The 19,279-nt window shown below is 42.9% G+C and overlaps 1 protein-coding gene across 4 annotated transcripts in view; it reads left to right on the forward strand.

Moving 5' to 3' along the window:
- The window catches only part of LOC147703386 (oocyte-specific histone RNA stem-loop-binding protein 2-like), a 68,178-nt gene that overhangs the window by 8,675 nt on the left and 40,224 nt on the right, over window positions 1–19,279 (forward strand). For 3 of the 4 annotated variants that reach the window (XM_086928916.1, XM_086928919.1, XM_086928917.1), the window contains exons 2-4: window positions 8,862–8,966; window positions 9,050–9,133; window positions 9,614–9,706. In XM_086928916.1, the coding sequence (XP_086785042.1) occupies window positions 8,862–8,966; window positions 9,050–9,133; window positions 9,614–9,706 (282 nt within the window). The remainder of the gene's footprint in view (window positions 1–8,861; window positions 8,967–9,049; window positions 9,134–9,613; window positions 9,707–19,279) is intronic. The other variant, XM_086928918.1, reaches the window with a different exon arrangement.

Consider the following 19,279-nt stretch of genomic DNA (forward strand, 5'->3'; position numbering starts at 1 on the left):
CCAAAGGTACAGAAAACTAAGCACCTTTTACGTGAATAATCCAAACAATTTGAGTAATCTGGAGGCATGCCTGTGCGCTCAAAAAGCTCAAGCAAGATGAGTCCGAATTCAAGATGACATAAAGGCATGTCAAAGCCAATAGTAAGAACATCATAATTTTTCCCAGTGTACAACACGATGCACATTTGTGCACCACTGCTCATAACACTACACTTTGGGTTTAAAAGTACATTCCACACCTCTCATGCTTTCAAATGCACAACCCACACGTTCTGTTCTTGGCAAGCTGTACTACTGTGACAGCTCCCACTTTAAAACTACAAAAGATATTCAAGAAAACCTCAAGGGACACAAGGCACAAGCAGGGGAAAATGATGTTAAAGACCAAAAGTCAATTAAAATCATGGTTGTCAAAGGTCATCACGTAGTTTCAAACCATAGGTGTGCCTCTAGCACTACATACGCACTCTGCTCATGACTTCCCACGTCACAGATAACTTATGAATTATTTAATTTAAATCACTGACATCCTGTAACAAATCACCATTGATGTGGACAGTAAATAGTAATTTAATTTCACTGCTACTGAAAGTGCCTATGGTGCAGACCAAATAGCCCATCTGATATGGCTTCCTGACACGCAAAGCATTCTTGCATACTATGCTGTTCACCTTTGGATGATGTACCTTTCCATATATGTTGAACAGTTGCTGTATGCTTGGCCTGTATTAGAAATAGGATCGCTAATGACTTTGAAATCTAACCAGCCTGGTTGACCTGTAGAGAAGTAGGCCTACTGATTGCTTATTTATTTATAAAATATTTGTTTGTCACCATCTGGATTCATGGACCTGACATACTGTCCTTATGCTCTTTTCGTGCAAACTTGTACACAGCCATGTTCACCTGGCTTGGTATCTGGCTGCAAGGCCAAAGGTGGGTGAAGAAGCAGAAAAAAAAATTGTGGTTTAAAAGAACCGGAGGATGAAGAGTACTACTTTAATTATTAATTAGAATGGAATGACTGACGCACCCCATGAACAAAGAAATCTGGAGTTTTGTTTTCAGGCAAAGTATATTCCAGTACATTCACGTAGCACCAGAAGTTCACTTAGTTTGTAATGGGGGTCTTGAAGATTTGCGACTCTCCCAACGACAACATTGCATGTGATTGGTTTTATATTTGGCTGCTTTTCAGAATCTCAGTATCCTTAAGCTGTGTTCTGCTAAATGATTATGTATGCATGTCCAAAAATGTTTTTGTGAGGTTATTGAATGTCTGATTATCTCTAACCTGGAAATCGTAAAGGGCTGAATTAGCTGTAAAAGTGAGGGAGAGACCCCTTTTGACCCAGGGGAAAGGGATACTTATAAACAGTGAAGTGAAAAGATTTCCCTTAGGTAAGAGACTATGTAAGGATGCCCAAAAAGTTTAGTCTTGGACACAAGGCTTCACTAAGCAAAAGAATTTAACAAATAAAACAGTTATATACAAGTATCAAAATTTATTCAAACATACAATAAAAACATATTAAAACTCATTGTCATAGATAAAAAGAAACTATTCCTTTGAATAAAAAAAGTTTTTTGTCAACAATTTCACAATTTATACATATTAAAAATACCTATCGTGAAAGAAAAAGTACAATTAAATCAACTTCCTGTGTATCTAGAGAACAGATTTTTAGAAAGAGACATACAAACACTGGGACATAAACAATTTGTCTTTCATCAAGTGCACATCAAAACCCTCTTTTTCTGGCACCCGCTCCAAGACTTGATTTTTTTCTTATATTCTTGGAGTAGGTTGGGAAATTGGATTGTGCGATGCTAGGCGTCGACGTGTTTCGATGGTTTTGTTTATTCATGTACCATCTTTATCAAGACTACTGAATATGGTTGTCTCTCCTGTAAGGGCACTGGATGGTTGCCTTTACCAACGGATCCTGTAGGTAAATATACTAGGGTCAGTATTCATCATTGAACCCATAATTGTAAACGGCATGCTTTAGTTTTGCAAACAGTTCTATCATTTGATGTAGTTTATCACTAATCTCATGTCCTTAGACTAAATGTACATCCATTAACACATGGTCCCCGCTTTTAATAGAAAGTGGCTATACATATTGTATGAAACATCTGATTGTGTTACATCACATTTCAATTTGATAACATGTTTGCTCAGCCAAAACCAGTTTCTGCTTAGACCTAGGTCCAACACTTATGTGGGCGGCCAAAAGGTAAAGCCCCCTCCCCCCACGTGGGAACCCCGGGTAAGGAGTTACTTCTTGTTTGCCTAGTTGGTTGTGGGATCCCTTCCCTGGCTAACTGTTTGGGATGGAGAGCAAGTATATGTTGGATCCCCAGAGATTTATAACCCAGGGGCTGAAGACATTGTATTAGATTGCATTTTGAGATACCTTATTCCATTTTAGATTTTCTGCACACCATATATTGATTCCTTTTTATGGTTTTGCATCCTTTCGCCAAGCGGTTTCTTAGAATCTAAAAAATATATATGGAATTTCATTTTAGCAGTTATGGCTTATCTCTACATTGCCCTGTGTGCATCTGTTGCCACATTATTGGTTTACCTTTCGGTTTGTACGCTGATATTGGCAATTAATATCACAGCTATTTTATGTCTTAAACCTTTCTACTGATTGATCGAAAGAACAGTTCGATTAAGTTTTAGCACAAGTCACTTGGTAAATCTGTTTTTACTAGATTTGTCTGACCTACTGTTTAAACAAGCATGAACTTCACTCTTAATGAGATCAAAGGGTTCCAAAGTCAAAGATCATCAGTGATAGAGTCCCAAAACAGTTTTAATATAAATTAAAATGGCTCATCAGCACCTACCACTCACCAGTCTTGGTTAGTTTAATGCCCTTTGAGACTTCTCTAATTTTGTTTCATTAATAGGACTGCAGGATGTCTGACTAATCATATTTAAATCTTACATTGGCTAGCAGAGAAAGAAACCAAACATCTACATTTAGGTGTCCATTTCTGGATTAACACACCAGAAACTTTCCTAATAAGTGTAGTAGCTGGAGAGATGCATTTAAATTCCAACCAGTTATTACCTTTGTGAGTTCTACTAATGGGCCCCCAAATGCAGTAAGATGAAGGCAATTTAAACACGCACAAGCTGCCCCAACGTACTTCAAATTCATGAGTAGATATGAATTCGTTTCTGCTGTGATGTATGAGTATTATAAATAGTTTACACATTTAAATTTATAAATCCTGGAGAATCCTCCTTCCACACTGCCAATTAGACTCCCATCTGCACAATCTCTATTTAGGTCTCCTATTACATTCACCCTTTTCTGTGCACTGTCGTCCTATTAAGTGCTTGAAATGTGGCTTAGTCTCTAAAGAATGTACCTACTTTTACAGCATAGCAAGTGGCTTATTCAATTCCAACGGGAACAGAATTGCTTGAACACCAAGTCTCGGATTACTAGAGATGTTACTCAGAATGGTGCAGACTTGGTCTACCTACTCCTGACTTGAACTCTAATGACACACAGAACCCTTCGAAAAGTCTTACAAAAGATGGCTGGTGCAGCCAGTACCACACTTCTCACTGGAGTTGGATTAACTCCACAAATAAAATCATTTTCCTAACCACTTCTTTCGTACATTGAAGAGTACGAACTGTTTTGACACCAGTGCATTTATTGGAAGGAGTTGTGAAGAAGTCCCAAGGGGGACGAAATGCCTTGGCCATGGCTACAATCAATATCCTTCTGAGAAGATATTTAATAAAGAATCAAATGGGAATCGAATCCAAATATGTGTGTTATTACATTGAAACAATTGATTCATATTAAGTGTTGAGTGTTTGATACAGGTGATTGGACTCGGTGATATTTCAGTGACCGTTGAAAAGTTTCTTCTCCCCCACCACAGTGAGATCTGTTCAGGGGAGCCTACGTTGTCTGCCTTATAGCATGCTGCTTTCCTTCATGCTCTGATAGTAGTATGACGGTGGACATAAACCCATATGACGTTAACAGGTTCACCTCATAATTCGACTAACACCTCGCTGATAGAAGCATCAGCAAATCTGATTTTCCACTATATGCCGCTTAGCATACTGCAATTAAGCAGTACAATATGATCTACAAAAGCTGGGGCCACTCTTATGCTATCATTCATCTTAAAATGCTTAACTGGAGATGTGCTTGGACATGCGAGTAGGTGCAACGTCCATGTCTCACTAACTGTAACCAATACAATTTTATCTCTAATGTGGGTTATGTTATAAATAAGTTTGTCAGCTTCAGTGTTGCTGAGAGTGCCTACTTTATTGGGATTGAAGTGTATTAAGGCCTAACTCTATTAAAGAGCACACTGTACTTGCAGATCCCGTCCCTTCAAGCATGCCTAATCTCTGGCAGGGATGCGATGTTGACTTAAGCTGATTCAGTTGTTAGGAACATATGTGTTCAGTATCTTTACTTTTAGTCCCCAGTGCTGCATTGGTGCCAATTTATAAAAAGAGAAAATATAGAAGATCAAAATCCTACCGCTTAAGTTTGCTTCATTTGTGAGACAAAGCTATACCAAAGTAATCTTGAACAACTTGGTTGTCTGGGTGGAGGAAGAACAGTCAAATAAACAAGTCCTAAGAAGGCTTTTCTGTTGGTCAACTGAATAAAGATGTATAGTTCAGAAAAACTTAAATGTCTTGAAAAAACTAGCATCTATGCAACCTTCGTGGACCACTATTGTGCTTTTTAACTGTTAACAGAGAGAGACTAGTCCAAGTTGAAGAGATCCATGATCTCTATAGCAGCAAGAATGTGCATGTTAGTGGCATGAGTAAGCTCTCACCTGGCAGGTCCTCAACATAATTTTAAGTGCTACCGTTTAGCTATGCTGACTACTGCGTCCATCCCCAGGCTTGATGCAACTAAAGATTGGTGACAGCTGTTTAAGTTATAGGGCGCAATCAGTGGTACCAGCACTCTAAGCTGGGGTGGCATCCATGAATGAAACACCTTGCTTCTGTAACTGTAACGTCTTTAAGCATGAGTTGACTGGACATGAGGGTTTGGAATACCCCACCCATGGATATATGGTGGTTCTAAAGTTGTGTGTAGACCCAAGAAGGTGGGTTGCCTTGGTATGTGTATGTATTAATCTGCTTTCTCCACTGGTTCAGACTATTTGTGGCCAGTTTTGCCTGTGCCCCACAAGCAGTGGCAAAGGTCATGACCACTGCATGTAGGCGAGGAAGCGCTTCATTCCTCTCCAACCATGCCTCTCCAACCCTCTGAGGTCCAATATTCCGCAACCAGTACCCAATCCTGAGTAAGGTAAGTTCGTTCTATTGACCCCTACGAAATTACAGGATGCGGACCATCACCATAAAGATGAACTGCGATAAGACTGAGATGTCCTTTAACCCTAGTTATCCCCACAACCCCAATAAAATTAGCATCTCCCCTGGAGTTGCTGGCCAGATCCCCTCCAATGCAATTCAGGATAAAAGCTGACCATATGTAAGGAAAACTTGGTAATCTAGCCTTTGGTGCAAAAATCTATTTCGGGCCAGAGGAGGGCTGCACTGCTGTTGGATCATTTGGTTCTTTTCAGGTCTGGCCACACTATAGAGAAGCTTGCATTGCTATGAACTAAAATAAAGATTGAGGTAAACATGCGTGTGACATAATTGCTGATGGTTCTGTAATGTTCTGGGAGAGTTTGATTGGACAGGGCACTCCTATGTGGCCAAATATAACAGCTTTCCTCCAGCCGGACTGCGTCTCAAAAATATGCATGCATCTGAAGTTGAATGATACCCAGCATGCTACCGAACGCTATTATGCAAAATGCTTCCATGGAACATTGAAAACATGTTTCTTGTTTTCCCGAGCCCTGTACACCTGGCACCCATAGTGTTAATTCTCCTGCCGTGACACACCAGGTAGTCTTATTGTTGAGATGCTGTTGAACATAGCTTGGTGCCAGGCTGAAGACGTGTCTACCATGTCTTTGAACTTTTTGTTGTGTATATTTGTAACGTGCAGTATCACCTGGAAGGGTTTCCTGGCAGCTTACAGGGGTGTGTGACTAGCCTTGCATATTGTAGTTTGGTATAATGAATTTGTGATACATGTGCATTAAGTCTTAACATTTTATCATAAACCTATTGGATGAACTTTAAGAATTGTGCCATTCTAGAGTTGAGGATTGGACCTTTCTTTCTAACACTACCAGTCAGCAGGAATACTCGATTTTCAGCATGGTTACCCTGTGTAGATTCTGAAGTGTTTTAGCATTCAGTGACCTCAGTAGTCTGTTTCCTGACATTCAGGGGTAATGGATGGTATGTGTTGGGATCTTTTCAGTTCCTCCTGACACGATTTAAGAATTGTGGGCAGCTGAATTCTATGGGTCCGTTTTGTGCTAGTCCTGGTCAGAATGTGTTATCTGAACCACTCTGCCTGCTAGGCAGCATCTTATAAAGGATCAGGGAGGCTGTCGGATTAGTTTGGACAAAGGACAACTTGCAGTGAAACATCCTGATCTGTAGCCATGCATTCAGTCCCAAATAAATGCACTCCATCTAGATTGATTTAAAGCTGTTTTTCTAAATATTACCAGAGAACAGGTTAGTTTTTAGGACTGTACTAAAGTGGATAGATTCGTTGCATATTATTGCTCCTGAAGGCATGACCTCTTGGTTGAACTAGTAATGTTAAACTTGCCCCCTAACCCACAAGTACACACAAGGATAGGGAAGGTCCTAGACCTAAGTTATAGGTGACTTGACTGAACAGTGGGGGGCAAATAGGCAGGTTCCACAGTAGTGGTACAGGTAAAAATGTCAGAACTGTAGGCACTTTCAGTCTGCGTAGCTTTGAGGGGGCCCATAGCTGCCCTTGCTGGATGGGGGCACACTTTTACTGTACCTGATTTTACAAGACCAAGCGTTCTGTTTCTTGAGTCTTGCGCAGGCCCGCTTACTGTTAGTTAACTGTCAGAGAAACATGGGCAGATAAGAATAATACAGTGGTTGGGCCACACAGCTTTACAGAACCATTCATTGATTTTCTCACTCAACAAAATCCAGGGCTAATGCCGCGCTTGGAGACTTCAATTACTTTTTGAGTACCTAGGTGACGGCAAACACCTGCATTCAACAATAATAAATGACATTGCTACAGACTCCCTCATCCATGCACCATAGAATACCATGATGGAGTAGGGACAAGTTTGTCCCATACCAGTGTTGATCTGTTTAGTATGCTGTATTGTAGCATCTGGATTCACTGCAGATAACTGGTTGGAATCAGACTTTCTCTCCGTTCTGGAAAGGAGACACCAGATACATTTTTGTTAACAGCTGTCAGTTCTGTATTTAGGTCCGCATTCTTTCTGTCAGTTTATTCAGTGTCGCAGATGCTGATATTGCCATCACAACTGGTCTCACTGTTGTAAGACACTAGAGTGCTCTCTGCTGATTGATGTTAAGCTTACTAGGATCCACATCTACACCCCAGTAGCACCTAGCGGTTTACTATTTCTCTTCGTCAGCCAGCCTCTGCTGTTCAGTCAGCTAAGCCTGAATCTATCATGTCTCCTTCACAACCTGTATGCTCAAAGGTGCTATATTACATCTTATAATCATAAACCCTGTCTGCAGCCTTGTTAATAAATCTTCTTGTCATGAGCAAACACGTTTTTTGCTCTTTGCCTCTCCCTATAGGTTGTCTCCCTTTGACCATCATTAGTCAGCCGCTGTTCCACTGACTCCCGGTTGCATGGTTCTCTGCCACCTACAGTGTTCATACACATTTCTCATCCTAGTGTTCCAGTGCCCCTACCCCCCCACCCAGACAGTTCATCAGATGCCACCTTTCCAATCTGCTCTTTCTGCGCAGACTATCCCTGCCTTCAATGTGGGCCCTGCTCCCTATGCGTGCTCGCTAACTTTAAATTCTCCTAGCACTTAAAGGGTATAACACTTTCTGTAATGCACTCACAGTTCCAAATCTGGTTGTCTCCATTACTTGGTGACTTTGCATGCAACCTAAATTCCTCTCTTGAACTTGCGATCCCAAGTATTTAACCAAACCTAGTTAAGACTGATAGCGTTGCTGTCCTGTGCACCTGGTACCTTTAGTAAAATATTCAGATATTGACTTACTCTGCCCACAGTTCAAATTGTCATGTCTCACCATTGTTTTACTGTAATCTGCCTGCTGCAAGTGATATGAATAGTGTGTATACAGGCTACTTCTAGTCAAAGGGCAAATTTGGCTTGCCAGATTTAGTGTCTACTAGCAACCTGGGTATTATGCAGGAATTTATTATATTGGTCAAATTGTCAATATGGTCCAGGACTGTTGACCAACTTGGTTTGCCTATGCAGACCGTCGGTGCAGACAGTGGCAAGTGTGGTAATGGGCTGTGGGGGATGGAAGGGGATGTATGGAAATTTGTTGAATATTGGTGGCAAGAGAAACGAGGGACTGCAGCACGGAGGGTGATGAGACATGTCCTTAAAAATTTAATGTAGGGAAATTGCTGGCTCCAGCATGGTTAGGTAGTACAGTGGGGGTGAGATAATACTGGGTGGAGTAGGATTTTTAGTGCAGAGTTGCTGGTGTAATAGGGTCCTCCTGTAAAATCTGGTTCTTATAGTATTTGTATGTTTTAGGATTGCGCAAGATATAAGCAGATGAGCATGTAAATTCTTGTGTAGCTGCACATGCGTGCACTGGGTGTTTTCATAGGTTGGTGTAATGCCAGGGATGAATGTTTGATACAAGTATTTATCCAAGATCCATTAAAGTAAGGTCACTGGTGGCTCTTGCCTCTGACTGGTCTCCTCTTAGTCTTCCTCAGGAACCTATGCAGCAGATGGGCACCCTGCCTGCGGCCCTGCTCCCTGAGCCCTGGATGCTGGTGGAGTACAGCTCTGCTCTGGAGGAGTTACTTGGGTGAGAAATTTAATTGGCGGTGTTGGCTGGACGTTTTAGTTTGTCCCAGCACATGTTTAACATGCAGACGTGTTTCTCCTCAGTGTGAACAGCAGGTCTCGTATTCTTTCATCTAATTTGACCCTCTCTGAAGATGTGAACCCTGAGGACAGGATACCCATGCAACGGTTTGTACCCTGTTTTTGAAATTAGTTATCCTCGCACACAAGACAACTGTAGGAGGGCTAACTTGGATATTTGGCCTGAAAGTGCCCCCATAGTTATCTAGTGCACAATTCACTTAAGAAAAGCAGATCACTGCTTAAAATGGTACTTCAATTGAGATTATTGCAGATGGTCTGGGTAATCTAGGTTCATTTTTGCCTCCCAGAGAGATGTGGAATGTGGAAAAGCATGTTTAGGAAGGATAGTACTATAAATGTGATGAGGCTGCATGGGTCAGGCTAGAGGCATGCTTGGAGTGATGTAGTCTTGGAGTCGTGGTGTCTTCTGTTGCGTGCTTTATGGGTAGGGGGTCTAGGAGAGCAGTGAGTGACTTTACCTATAGTAGTCTGGGAATGTTAGTGAAAACTGTAGGCTCATTCAAGCACTCCTTGGCCATGTGAAGGGTTGTGTTCTGGTCTTTGATGCTTTGATTTTGATTGCAGGCCCTGGATGCCCGAGCCAATACCCCCTGGCATGGTCAGTGTTGCTGTGTCCACAGAGCCAGACCTGAATTGTGGACGGAAGATCTGCTTCAGGTAAGGCCGGGGTTCTTTGCACAGCTCTTTGGTTTGAAGAGGTGTTTGAAGGTCACTTCGGCAGCTGTCATGTTTAGGTACTTGTGGGCAGATTATGTGCTCTGCCATTCAGGGCATGGAAACTGCAAAGTTGAGAGCCAAACAACAAAGTTATTGTACTCAAAGACCCGATGGATGACGAACAAACCTGTTTGCTCCTTCAGGTGATCCAAGGGTCGGAATTAGTTGTGGAGGGTATAAAGTGAGTTTTTTTTTTACAGAATTTCTGTAACTTACATAACATTTATGCTTGTTTTGCTTGGCACAACCTACCAACTAAGGTTACAGTATCTATAGCATTCTCATGGAGTCCAGAGTAACAGTGGTATAGTTATGTGCTGATGCAGTTTGCAATACAGGAGATCACATCCTTTACCAGGGATGCCCTGCCCGTAAACAAAATCCTTTTTCTTGGAACCCTTGTGGTTTCATGTTTGGCCTCTTACCTGGAGAATGTGCTGTTCTTGCTTCCTTTTTAGGTCTCGGCTAGAAGCGCGTTCTCGCCAGAGAACTATAGTGATCGTTTCAGCTTCTAGCCGAGACCTAACGAGTGGAGACAAGAGGTGGCCGCGCGCACCATTAAGAAGCATGGCAGAGTCTGATTCTGACGCGCGCCTTGGGATTTGGTCGCGCGTGTCTGAATCGGACTCTGCCATGCGCCTTGGAAACCGAAACCTAAGAGCCGCTCAACGTGAGCTGTCTACGGTAGAAGCTCACGCGCCCGGCTCTTAAGTTTTGTTTTGACTTGTTTAAAAAGTGCACCTACAAGCAGTCGATCTGCACGGGTGTCGGACTTTTAGTGGCTTTGGAGGCGGAAATGTCAGTGGAGCAGCAGATATGTTTACAATTCTGGCTGAAGCGTACGCTGTCGGAATGAAGGGTTGACTTTAGCGTTGGTAACGCCCACTACAGCAATCTTTGACGCCCCCCTGCCCCCAAAGATGACCTTCTTCTCGGATTTCCCCGCTACCACCTCATATGATGTCCCTTAGTTCCTCTCTCATAAATGTATTTTTTATTTTCCTTTTCCTTTCTTGTGAAGGGGAAGCAAGTGTGCGCACAAACCTGTGCTCCACTTTTTAAAACTTTTTTTGGTTCCCATTTTAGGTCAAGATTGGACCATTTGCTTATAATATTCTTATAGTGGGCTTTGGGCGCCCCTCTGTGCTGTGTTTGCTTTGCAGAGGCTGGTGCATGGTGCACGTTGCACATGACCCATTTCAGTGCCTTTAGGCCCTCTGCTCAGCTTTGCAACTATTCCTGGCCATGCAGGGCGATCTCAAGAGTGCATGCTTCTCAGTACTGCCCATTGTACTACTCTGAAGAGGGTGTCCACGTCGCATCACATGCTCGGCCAATCCGATCAGGCTCCAGTTAGCCAGCTAAAAGGCTCGCTTCATGAACATTTGTTTCAAATGTCTGTAAGAAGCATTTTGCCTCGCAGCGCTCGATGCCGCCTAATAATGGACAGCCAGAGCTGATTTCTTTCATTTCTGCTCATTTATTAAGTTACCCGATCAGGAAGGCTGTACCTATTTTCTGCGAAAGTGGAGCAGTCTGTATATAAGAATGGTTTAAAACCACCAACATGACAGTGTTACGGGGAAAAAGGGATGAGCAGTTAGACAGTACCATGAAAATAATATTACTGACATATATGTAATGTTTATTTTTTGTCCAATTTAGTGGATTGGTAGAGACCCGGGCCGAGTTGCAATTTCACCATAATCTTTAAATTGCAGTAGGTATAGCGTGAGATTTTTGATGGGGCTCAGCTTTGTAACATCCCAGATATTAAATGAGCTGAGGTGTGTTCTATTTCTAGACAGGTAGGCCTCTACAATGGGGCTCTCTACTTCTTTGCCACCACAGTGTAGCTTTCTCTACAGACACTGCTGTCGGAGTTGCTCACGACTCTGCACATATTGAAGATCATGAGAAGTCTCGGGTGTGCCAACACACTGGGGACCCAGGGCAGACATTCTGGAATTGTATGAGCACTCTTTGCCACCGTTTTGTTTATCCATCCACAGGAGACATTGTAGCTTCAGGGAGAGTCACCTGAGGCAGTAGGAAAGGATGGAGATCCAAGGAGTGGTAGTGGGTGGCACGAGGCTGGCAGTGTGCACCCAGGGAGTCATGTACATCTCGGTGCCTGATACTTGTGCTGCTCTTGTCGTCATTCCACCTATTCATCCTATAACAGCCCCTCTGTTGGTAAAGTGTGAGAGATTAGATCCCTTGGCCTGAGCAGTTGTGTCCTCATCAGAGCCTTCAGAGCCTTCAGTCAAGAAGGCGGGTATTCTGTTCAGAAGAAACCGCTATCTTATACAGTTCTAGAACATAGTACCACTTTGCCTCACCCTGCTGCGTACATAGTACCCATACTGCGATGGCTTTTTCCCACTCTTTCTAAAGCAAATAATCATTGGCTATGAAAATGGAGCTGCCCAGGAAGCGGTTTACATTGGGTACATGTTTAGAGTCCTAGCTTTGAATGTAATAAAACTATTGTGTATGTCCTTCTTTTACTTGGTGCTCCTCTGTGGTATTGCGGATTAGAACTTTATTTGTACTCTTGTGTGCTATGACAGCTTATTTTCTCTTGCACAGTGCGTAGCCCTCCATAGTAAAGACGAAACTTGCATGTATGTGTTATCCTGTGTGTACAGACTTGCCTAACGAGTGAACTGGATATGTGTTCTTTTGCGAGGTTCTGTGTATGCATCAGTCTTGTGTTTGCCATATGCAGGATACCAGTCTGTGAGCATCTGTACTTTTAGGAGTTGCCTTTTGTGCTTTCATGCTTTGATGTATGCTGTCTGTGCCAGCAGAGTTGCTTATGCAGCTCTGTACATTTGTTGCAAACTGTGCATGCACTATATCAACAAGCATTTGCAATGCAATAGGTCTCGCATTTGCGAGAGTTGAACTTTTTGGCATTGTAAAAGACAATGCCTTTTATTTACGTGTTGGTTTTTAAGACATAAATAAAAGGCATTGCCATTTACAATGCCAATAGCTCAAACTCTAACTGCGAGACCTATTGCATGGCAAATGCTTGTTCTCGTTTGAGACCATTCTAGTACCCCTTGAAGGACTCTTAACTTAATGAGATTGGACGTCTCACTCTTTATTTCTTATTTTGCACTTAAAGAGTATTCTATTGGGCAGCGTCAAGCTAGACCTTCAAATTGCTTGACTGTTGAGTATTTAACGGACTTAAACTATCTTCCAGTACAACCTACTTCCCAAATGTCTTGTTTTGAAGATGGACGTTGCACAATCTTTGCTGGGGCACAGATAAGCATGACAAATACAGATGTGCTCATTTGATAAAAGGCAACATTCAGGAGCATCCTTTTTGGTATGCTACATGCTTTTAGTAGTCCCTGTCGCCTTGGTGATGAACATGCAGTTCATGTAAAGTAACCTAATCGGAGTGCCCTTTTATTTCAAATAAATTTTCGAAACTGTTGGCGAGTGCTTTCTCCAAGGAGGTACATAGGCTATTTCTGTTCTACCACGAAGGCTCAATCCGCAGGATCAGAGGAAGTCCAAACTGAGTCATAAACTCCACCCTGAAGAATTCCACCAAAGTTGCTCACCTGTTAAATTGGAGTAATAATGTAACCAGCTAAACTAGTACGAACAGTCAGTAAAACAGTATGTTTGGGGCACCTAAATAGCAAAAAATATGCAAGCTACATTAAGATACTAATCAAATAGCCAAATCTTAAGGTTGAACAACAAGATCAAATTGTCTCCCCCAAAAACTTTTCCATAAAGGAAGCACTGTAAAATGAGTTCAAATGTGCTTGACCAAAGTATGCTGCTTAAAAATGTTTCTAAAATGACCCTAGTGTGTGACTGAAAATAAGCCACTTGAAAGTATAATAGTCTTATATGGTTTTGAACAATAGAAACAATACATGTATACTGAACATACTGTGACCATTTAATACATACAATACTTTCAATAACCGGAATAGAACATAGGTGTTACTCAAATTTAAACGTAATCTCTTGCTCTCCGTCCAGGCACTTGTATCTTTAAAATACAAATATACTAATTTTATGCACAAGCATTCGTTGCATTCACAATTTTCCCACTGGAAGTACAAACTAAAAAATACACATTTTTTTTTATTTGCACAATATTTTCTATGCATTCTTGTGTCCTATGTATGCCTTGTTTCATCCTCAACATGAGAAGATCTGCACTTCTGCCAAAACGTGCTGCAGACTTTAAATCTATTTGGCTATGGAAAGATGCAACCGACCAGCAACCCATGCAGATTGATATTCACAATATTTTCTATTTTTATAGAGAAAGGGAAGTGCATATTTATTTTCTATGCACCTTTAAAGGATGTTTGCAACATTGTCATGCATTTCTAATTTAACTGGCTCTTTCACCTCTAGTTCAGAATCTGAATGGTATATCAAAGCTTTGTAAAGAGAGGCTGTGGTCTGTGCCAATTCACCTGTTCACGTATCCTCGTAGGCTAAGAATGTCTGGCACTAGTTGGTCTTGAAGTTAACGAAAGATTGATTCTGTCAATGAATAAATATGGACCGCTAGAGGTGGCTGCCTTCAGTTTTCAATCCGATCAGAGTGGGTGTTGGAGAAATTACGATTAGTACCTTGTAGCCTGGAAATTCAAAAGCACACGTGCTAAGAGCTGTTTGGCTAATTTGTTCAGACATAATCTTTACATGTTTGCAAATAACTCAATTACTGCTTTCAATTGTAAGGACAGATGGATGAGGGGCCAGGAACAAAATTATTGGCATTACCATGTCCTTGTAGACATTGATGCAGTTGCATCATGTTTATGCTCTTGAGCTTTGGTGGATTATTGCTAAAATAGACAAGATCGCATTCTATTCGAAATGGACCTCTGCTGGTAGTAACCCATTGACCTTGCAACTCCAGCCCAACATCTCTGAAAATAAGTCTACAATGGTTGGCATTACTAGTTTTCCTCTGTCTCAGTGTTTGGCATAGTTCAGTTGCTTCCTTCGCTTTTGGATTCATGCTTAGCACTGGACTTAGGGGGATTTCTAGTGAACCGCCAATCATTAAAGTAGCCAACAGCATAGTACGAATAAACGGCTGATTAAAACCTAGAGATTAATCCTGTCAGAGAAAGGTTCCACATTCATCACTAATGCCCTAAACATGCACACATTAATTTTTCATTTAAATAAATTAGTTTATGCACCTTTGCAGTGGACATGGCCCTTCAGTATAAACCATGCATGTCTTTGGATTATGCTAACGGAAGATCCCTTGAAAAAGGATAGACCTATTGGGTAAAAATCAACCACCGCATAGTGTGCTTGGGGTTGAATAGCAAAACTATCAAATCAGTCTTTTCCATGATGCTTAAGTGTAGTAGAAATGAATGCATTATGAGACATTTATGTGTGTTGCTGGTTCCTTTGGAAAGCTCAGGTTCCAGGTCATATCCTATGTGAGACAATTAATTGGTGCTTTTAACTGTTGACCAGCCATGGATTTTTTTGTTTGGCTCTTGCCTTTCACTGAAGAAATGCACTCTGCTTTGCCTGATTTATGGAAATGTTAAATACTTAGGAGGATGAGCATAGCTATTTCACTGCCTTCATGATAGTTTTTTAGGTCGAGCTAGAGTTGCGCATGCGTAGCATGCAGTCTAGCTCGACAACTATTGTTTTCAGTTTCCTGGGAATCTGAGACAGGGTTCGGACACCCGCCGATTGCACCTCGTGGGCGTGCACGGCCTGCACATATCCTATCTCAGATTCCCAGGAAGTCAGCCATGCTGCCATGCAGTCCCGCACGCACACATACACACAGCCACACTCACACATACACACACGCAGGCAGGCACACACGCACACTGCATACACACACGCCCCCCCCACTTACCGGGCTCTTTTCTTGCTGGAATCCCTGTTTTCTTATGGGCTCCTTCTGCCCGAATCCCAATGGATAGGCGGGCAACGCGGCCAGGGGCTCCAGTGCTGCTACGGTGGTCCCTGCGGTGCATGAGCTGGGCAAGACTGCGGCTGCGCAGGATTTGGCTGGATGACGTCAGCTTCCTTCAGTCTGTCCTCAGTATTCATTCTATGGGGGATAGACCAGTCCCCCTCTCTAATCACTTAGGGCAGCTGACCCCGCGCAGTTGCCTCTCAGTGCGGTGTTATTTTTTACCAGAACATAGTTCCCTGACCTGTCGGTGCCTGGGGCGTCCCCGCCCACTTTGTGTGCCTGCAGGGCGAGTGGCCACAGGTTTTTTCTAGGCGCTTAGTTTACTGGAAACAAGTTTGTGCGCGTGGTTTCCACGCTAGCTTTTTAAGTCGGATGATTACGTTTGCTTTTAAAGCCCTGCCCGGAGTTCCGGTTGACCAGGTGATTTCTGCTGTATGTGGTTTTTGGGCTACATGGACTTTTGGATTTAGTTGCTACTTAACGAATGGGGGGAAGAGCTACAGATGGTAGAACATATTCAATTTAAAACAACTATTAAGTTTAACAATGCAACGGTAATTCTCGACTAAGGAGTTTTAGTTGTTCCTCTTAAGTCATCGTGTTAACTGAAGAAGGGAAAACACACTTCAACTTTTCCACTTTCGCTATCTCTTCAGTTGTTTCCAGGATACACACATTGTGTTCATAGCCCCCTACGTGTTAGCAGAAAACTAGAGATAAAAGCACTGCTGGGAATTTGCTATAACATGATGCCATGAGAGCCGATATTTGCAATGCCCTTGCCTAGGGGGTACGTTTACTCATGTCTTGGCAAAAGTAGTTCAAGATACAGCAGTTCAGTGATGGAGGGTCAGGTTGCTGTTGGGAGGTCAAGTAGCTTATTTTATGGATGTGTCTTCCCTCGGTCGATGTATTTTAAGACTCGTTTTGGGTGCTTTACTGCCCTCTGTTAGAATCGTTTTTTGTGCCTTTCTTCCCTCTGCATCACCACATCATCACTCAGTGCTACCCCAGCATCACTCAGCCCCACCACATTATCACTCAGCCCCACCACATTATCACTCGCCACCACTCAGCACCTCCACATTATCACTCAGCCCCACCACTCAGCACCACCACCACAGCACCACTCAGCTCCACCACAACATCACTCCGCAGTACCACCACAGCACCACTCAGCACCACCACATTATCACTCAGCACCACCACATTATCACTCAGCACCACCACATTATCACTCAGCACCACTCGGCGCAACCACAGCCCCACTCGGCGCAACCACAGCCCCACTCGGCGCAATAATTTCTCTCAATGTTTCAAGCTTTATTGCAAATGTCACAAAAAAGATGTTAATTTTTTATTCTGTTCTTGGATTTTCGTCACAATAAAATACACTGAACATAATCTTCAAAAGTTATTTACAAAAGTTTAAGCTATTGCCATTATACATTACGATCACTTTTATTTAAGTATTAATTATTTAAAAAAATGAAAAGCCATTATTTGTAATATCAATACATCTAAGTCACGTAAATACAAAACATGTTGCATTACAAATGCTATAGGTGTCACATTTGCGAAAGTTATACCTATTGGCATTGTAAATGACAAAGCGATTAATTTAGCTATTTTCAAAAACACATAAATAAAAAAATTGTCATTTACAAGACCAATAGCTCAAACTTTCCTAATGCGAGACCTATTGCATTGCAAATGCTTGTTTAAAGATCTTTGGAGTTGAGTAGAGATTTTACTCCAGGACGCTTGACCGTCTAAGCAATTGTGCCCCGCTAGCAGAGACTGATGGGTTTGCCCCTACTAAAATAAATAATACTTACAACATTACATTCGATAAGCAATTTAAATGTGGACCCTCAAGAACCTCCCACCCATAAATCAAGATAGCAGAAGAATCATGGCAACCAGACATTGGAATCGAAAACACAGAATCAGGATATTTCGCCAATGTTACTTGTAAAGGAAAACTAAAAAAGAGATAGGGAAAACCATATGAGCGATAACAAAAAGAAAACAAAAAACCCACCCCCCCCACCCTGCACCCCTGCAACGGATATCGCCTAACCCCCACTAGCAATGTGCCTGTCGCCCCAACTAACTAACTTCTAAATGTAGAAAAGAGAAACTGTGGGGGAGGGCATTTCCATATAAACTCCCGGTCCCCTCTCCCCCTGCCAGAGACCTGCACCCCCTATAAGGAAAAGTCAATATCTATAATCACCAAAGGATAAATTAGGGGGAGCAGTAATGCACCGCCCAACCGCCCGCGAGACCGACAGCCACAAATTCTACATCCAGTGCAGTCTTAATAACAGCTACAGTCGATCTCTCTCAGCCCTGGCCCTTCCGAATCATTATATGAACCCCTCCCATTACTTCAGCAGGGGAATCAAGGTGAAAAAAGAGTCTGAATAAATGCGGTACAATACAATTCAAGGTCGGCAAGTGGCCAAGAACTTCAGCAGCACAGGAACACTCCTTCATGGACAGATAGTCCCAATATAGTTTTCTCCTAGATCGGAAAGTCACCACAGAGGGAAGGGATGGTATAGAAGTCCAAGGACAATCACCCACAGGATTCTCCAGGAAGGGGACGCAAGTCAAGTCTCCCAAAGTCTGTGAAGATGGTAGGTATGCCAATATGTTTAAAACACTGGGTTCAGTATTTTCCAGGAGACCAACCAAGGGCTGCTGCTCCTCTTGTCGCACGGGGTCCTCGTTCAAAATCAAGAGGGTCGTAGTCGAAGTCGAAGCTTGTGGCAATACCTGAGATGTAACAGGGTCCGGTTCCACACACTTCATCGCCAATAAGCCGGTCATCATTTTGTGAATCCGGGCATCCACATGTGAATGCAATGCCCCGATAGCTGCCAATATCGTTTTTAACGACGGCTCACTCTCCGTCCGGTCCAATTCTCCATTTCTCCACGTGCAGCAACGATATCGTTCACTTCCCCCGTTGAGCCGGTTACCTCAGGGGAAACAAAGGAGTGGACCGGACGAGGTCAGAGGGGACTGATTGATTTATGCGGCAACAGTTGTATCTCGCTACTTGAGCGAAGACCCCGACCCACTGAACCCCGGCCGGACCACCCCGGGTCCGCAGGACAGGGACCTCCACCCCCCCGTCACTGTCGTGCTAGGGGACGCCTCCCTCCATGTTAGTCAGGCAAAATGAGCGCCGTCGATCGGGTGAACAAAAAAATACCTCCACTACGGTGGACCGGACCCTGACTGCCACTCACGGCCCATGTTGTTCAACTACGACACGGCCAGGTCAAAACTCGAGGCCCCGGCTCTCCTGCTGGATTAGGCCGCAAACTTCAACTCGACGCAGCTCTGTCTCACAAGTAAAATACGTTTTCGGAGTTGCACCATCGGAGTGAGCATCTGTTCATCTGTGCGGAGGTCGGGCGGTAAATCGGGATTGACAGGATCTTCTGGTAGGATACGGAGGTCGGCGGAGCCGGGAGCCTAAGCGGCCATCTTGGTTGCTAACTTGGCTCCTCCCCGTTAAGCTGATTTTTTTATATCAA

This window comes from Lissotriton vulgaris, chromosome 7 (assembly GCF_964263255.1).
Source record: "Lissotriton vulgaris chromosome 7, aLisVul1.2, whole genome shotgun sequence".
Classification (NCBI taxonomy): Eukaryota; Metazoa; Chordata; class Amphibia; order Caudata; family Salamandridae; genus Lissotriton; species Lissotriton vulgaris.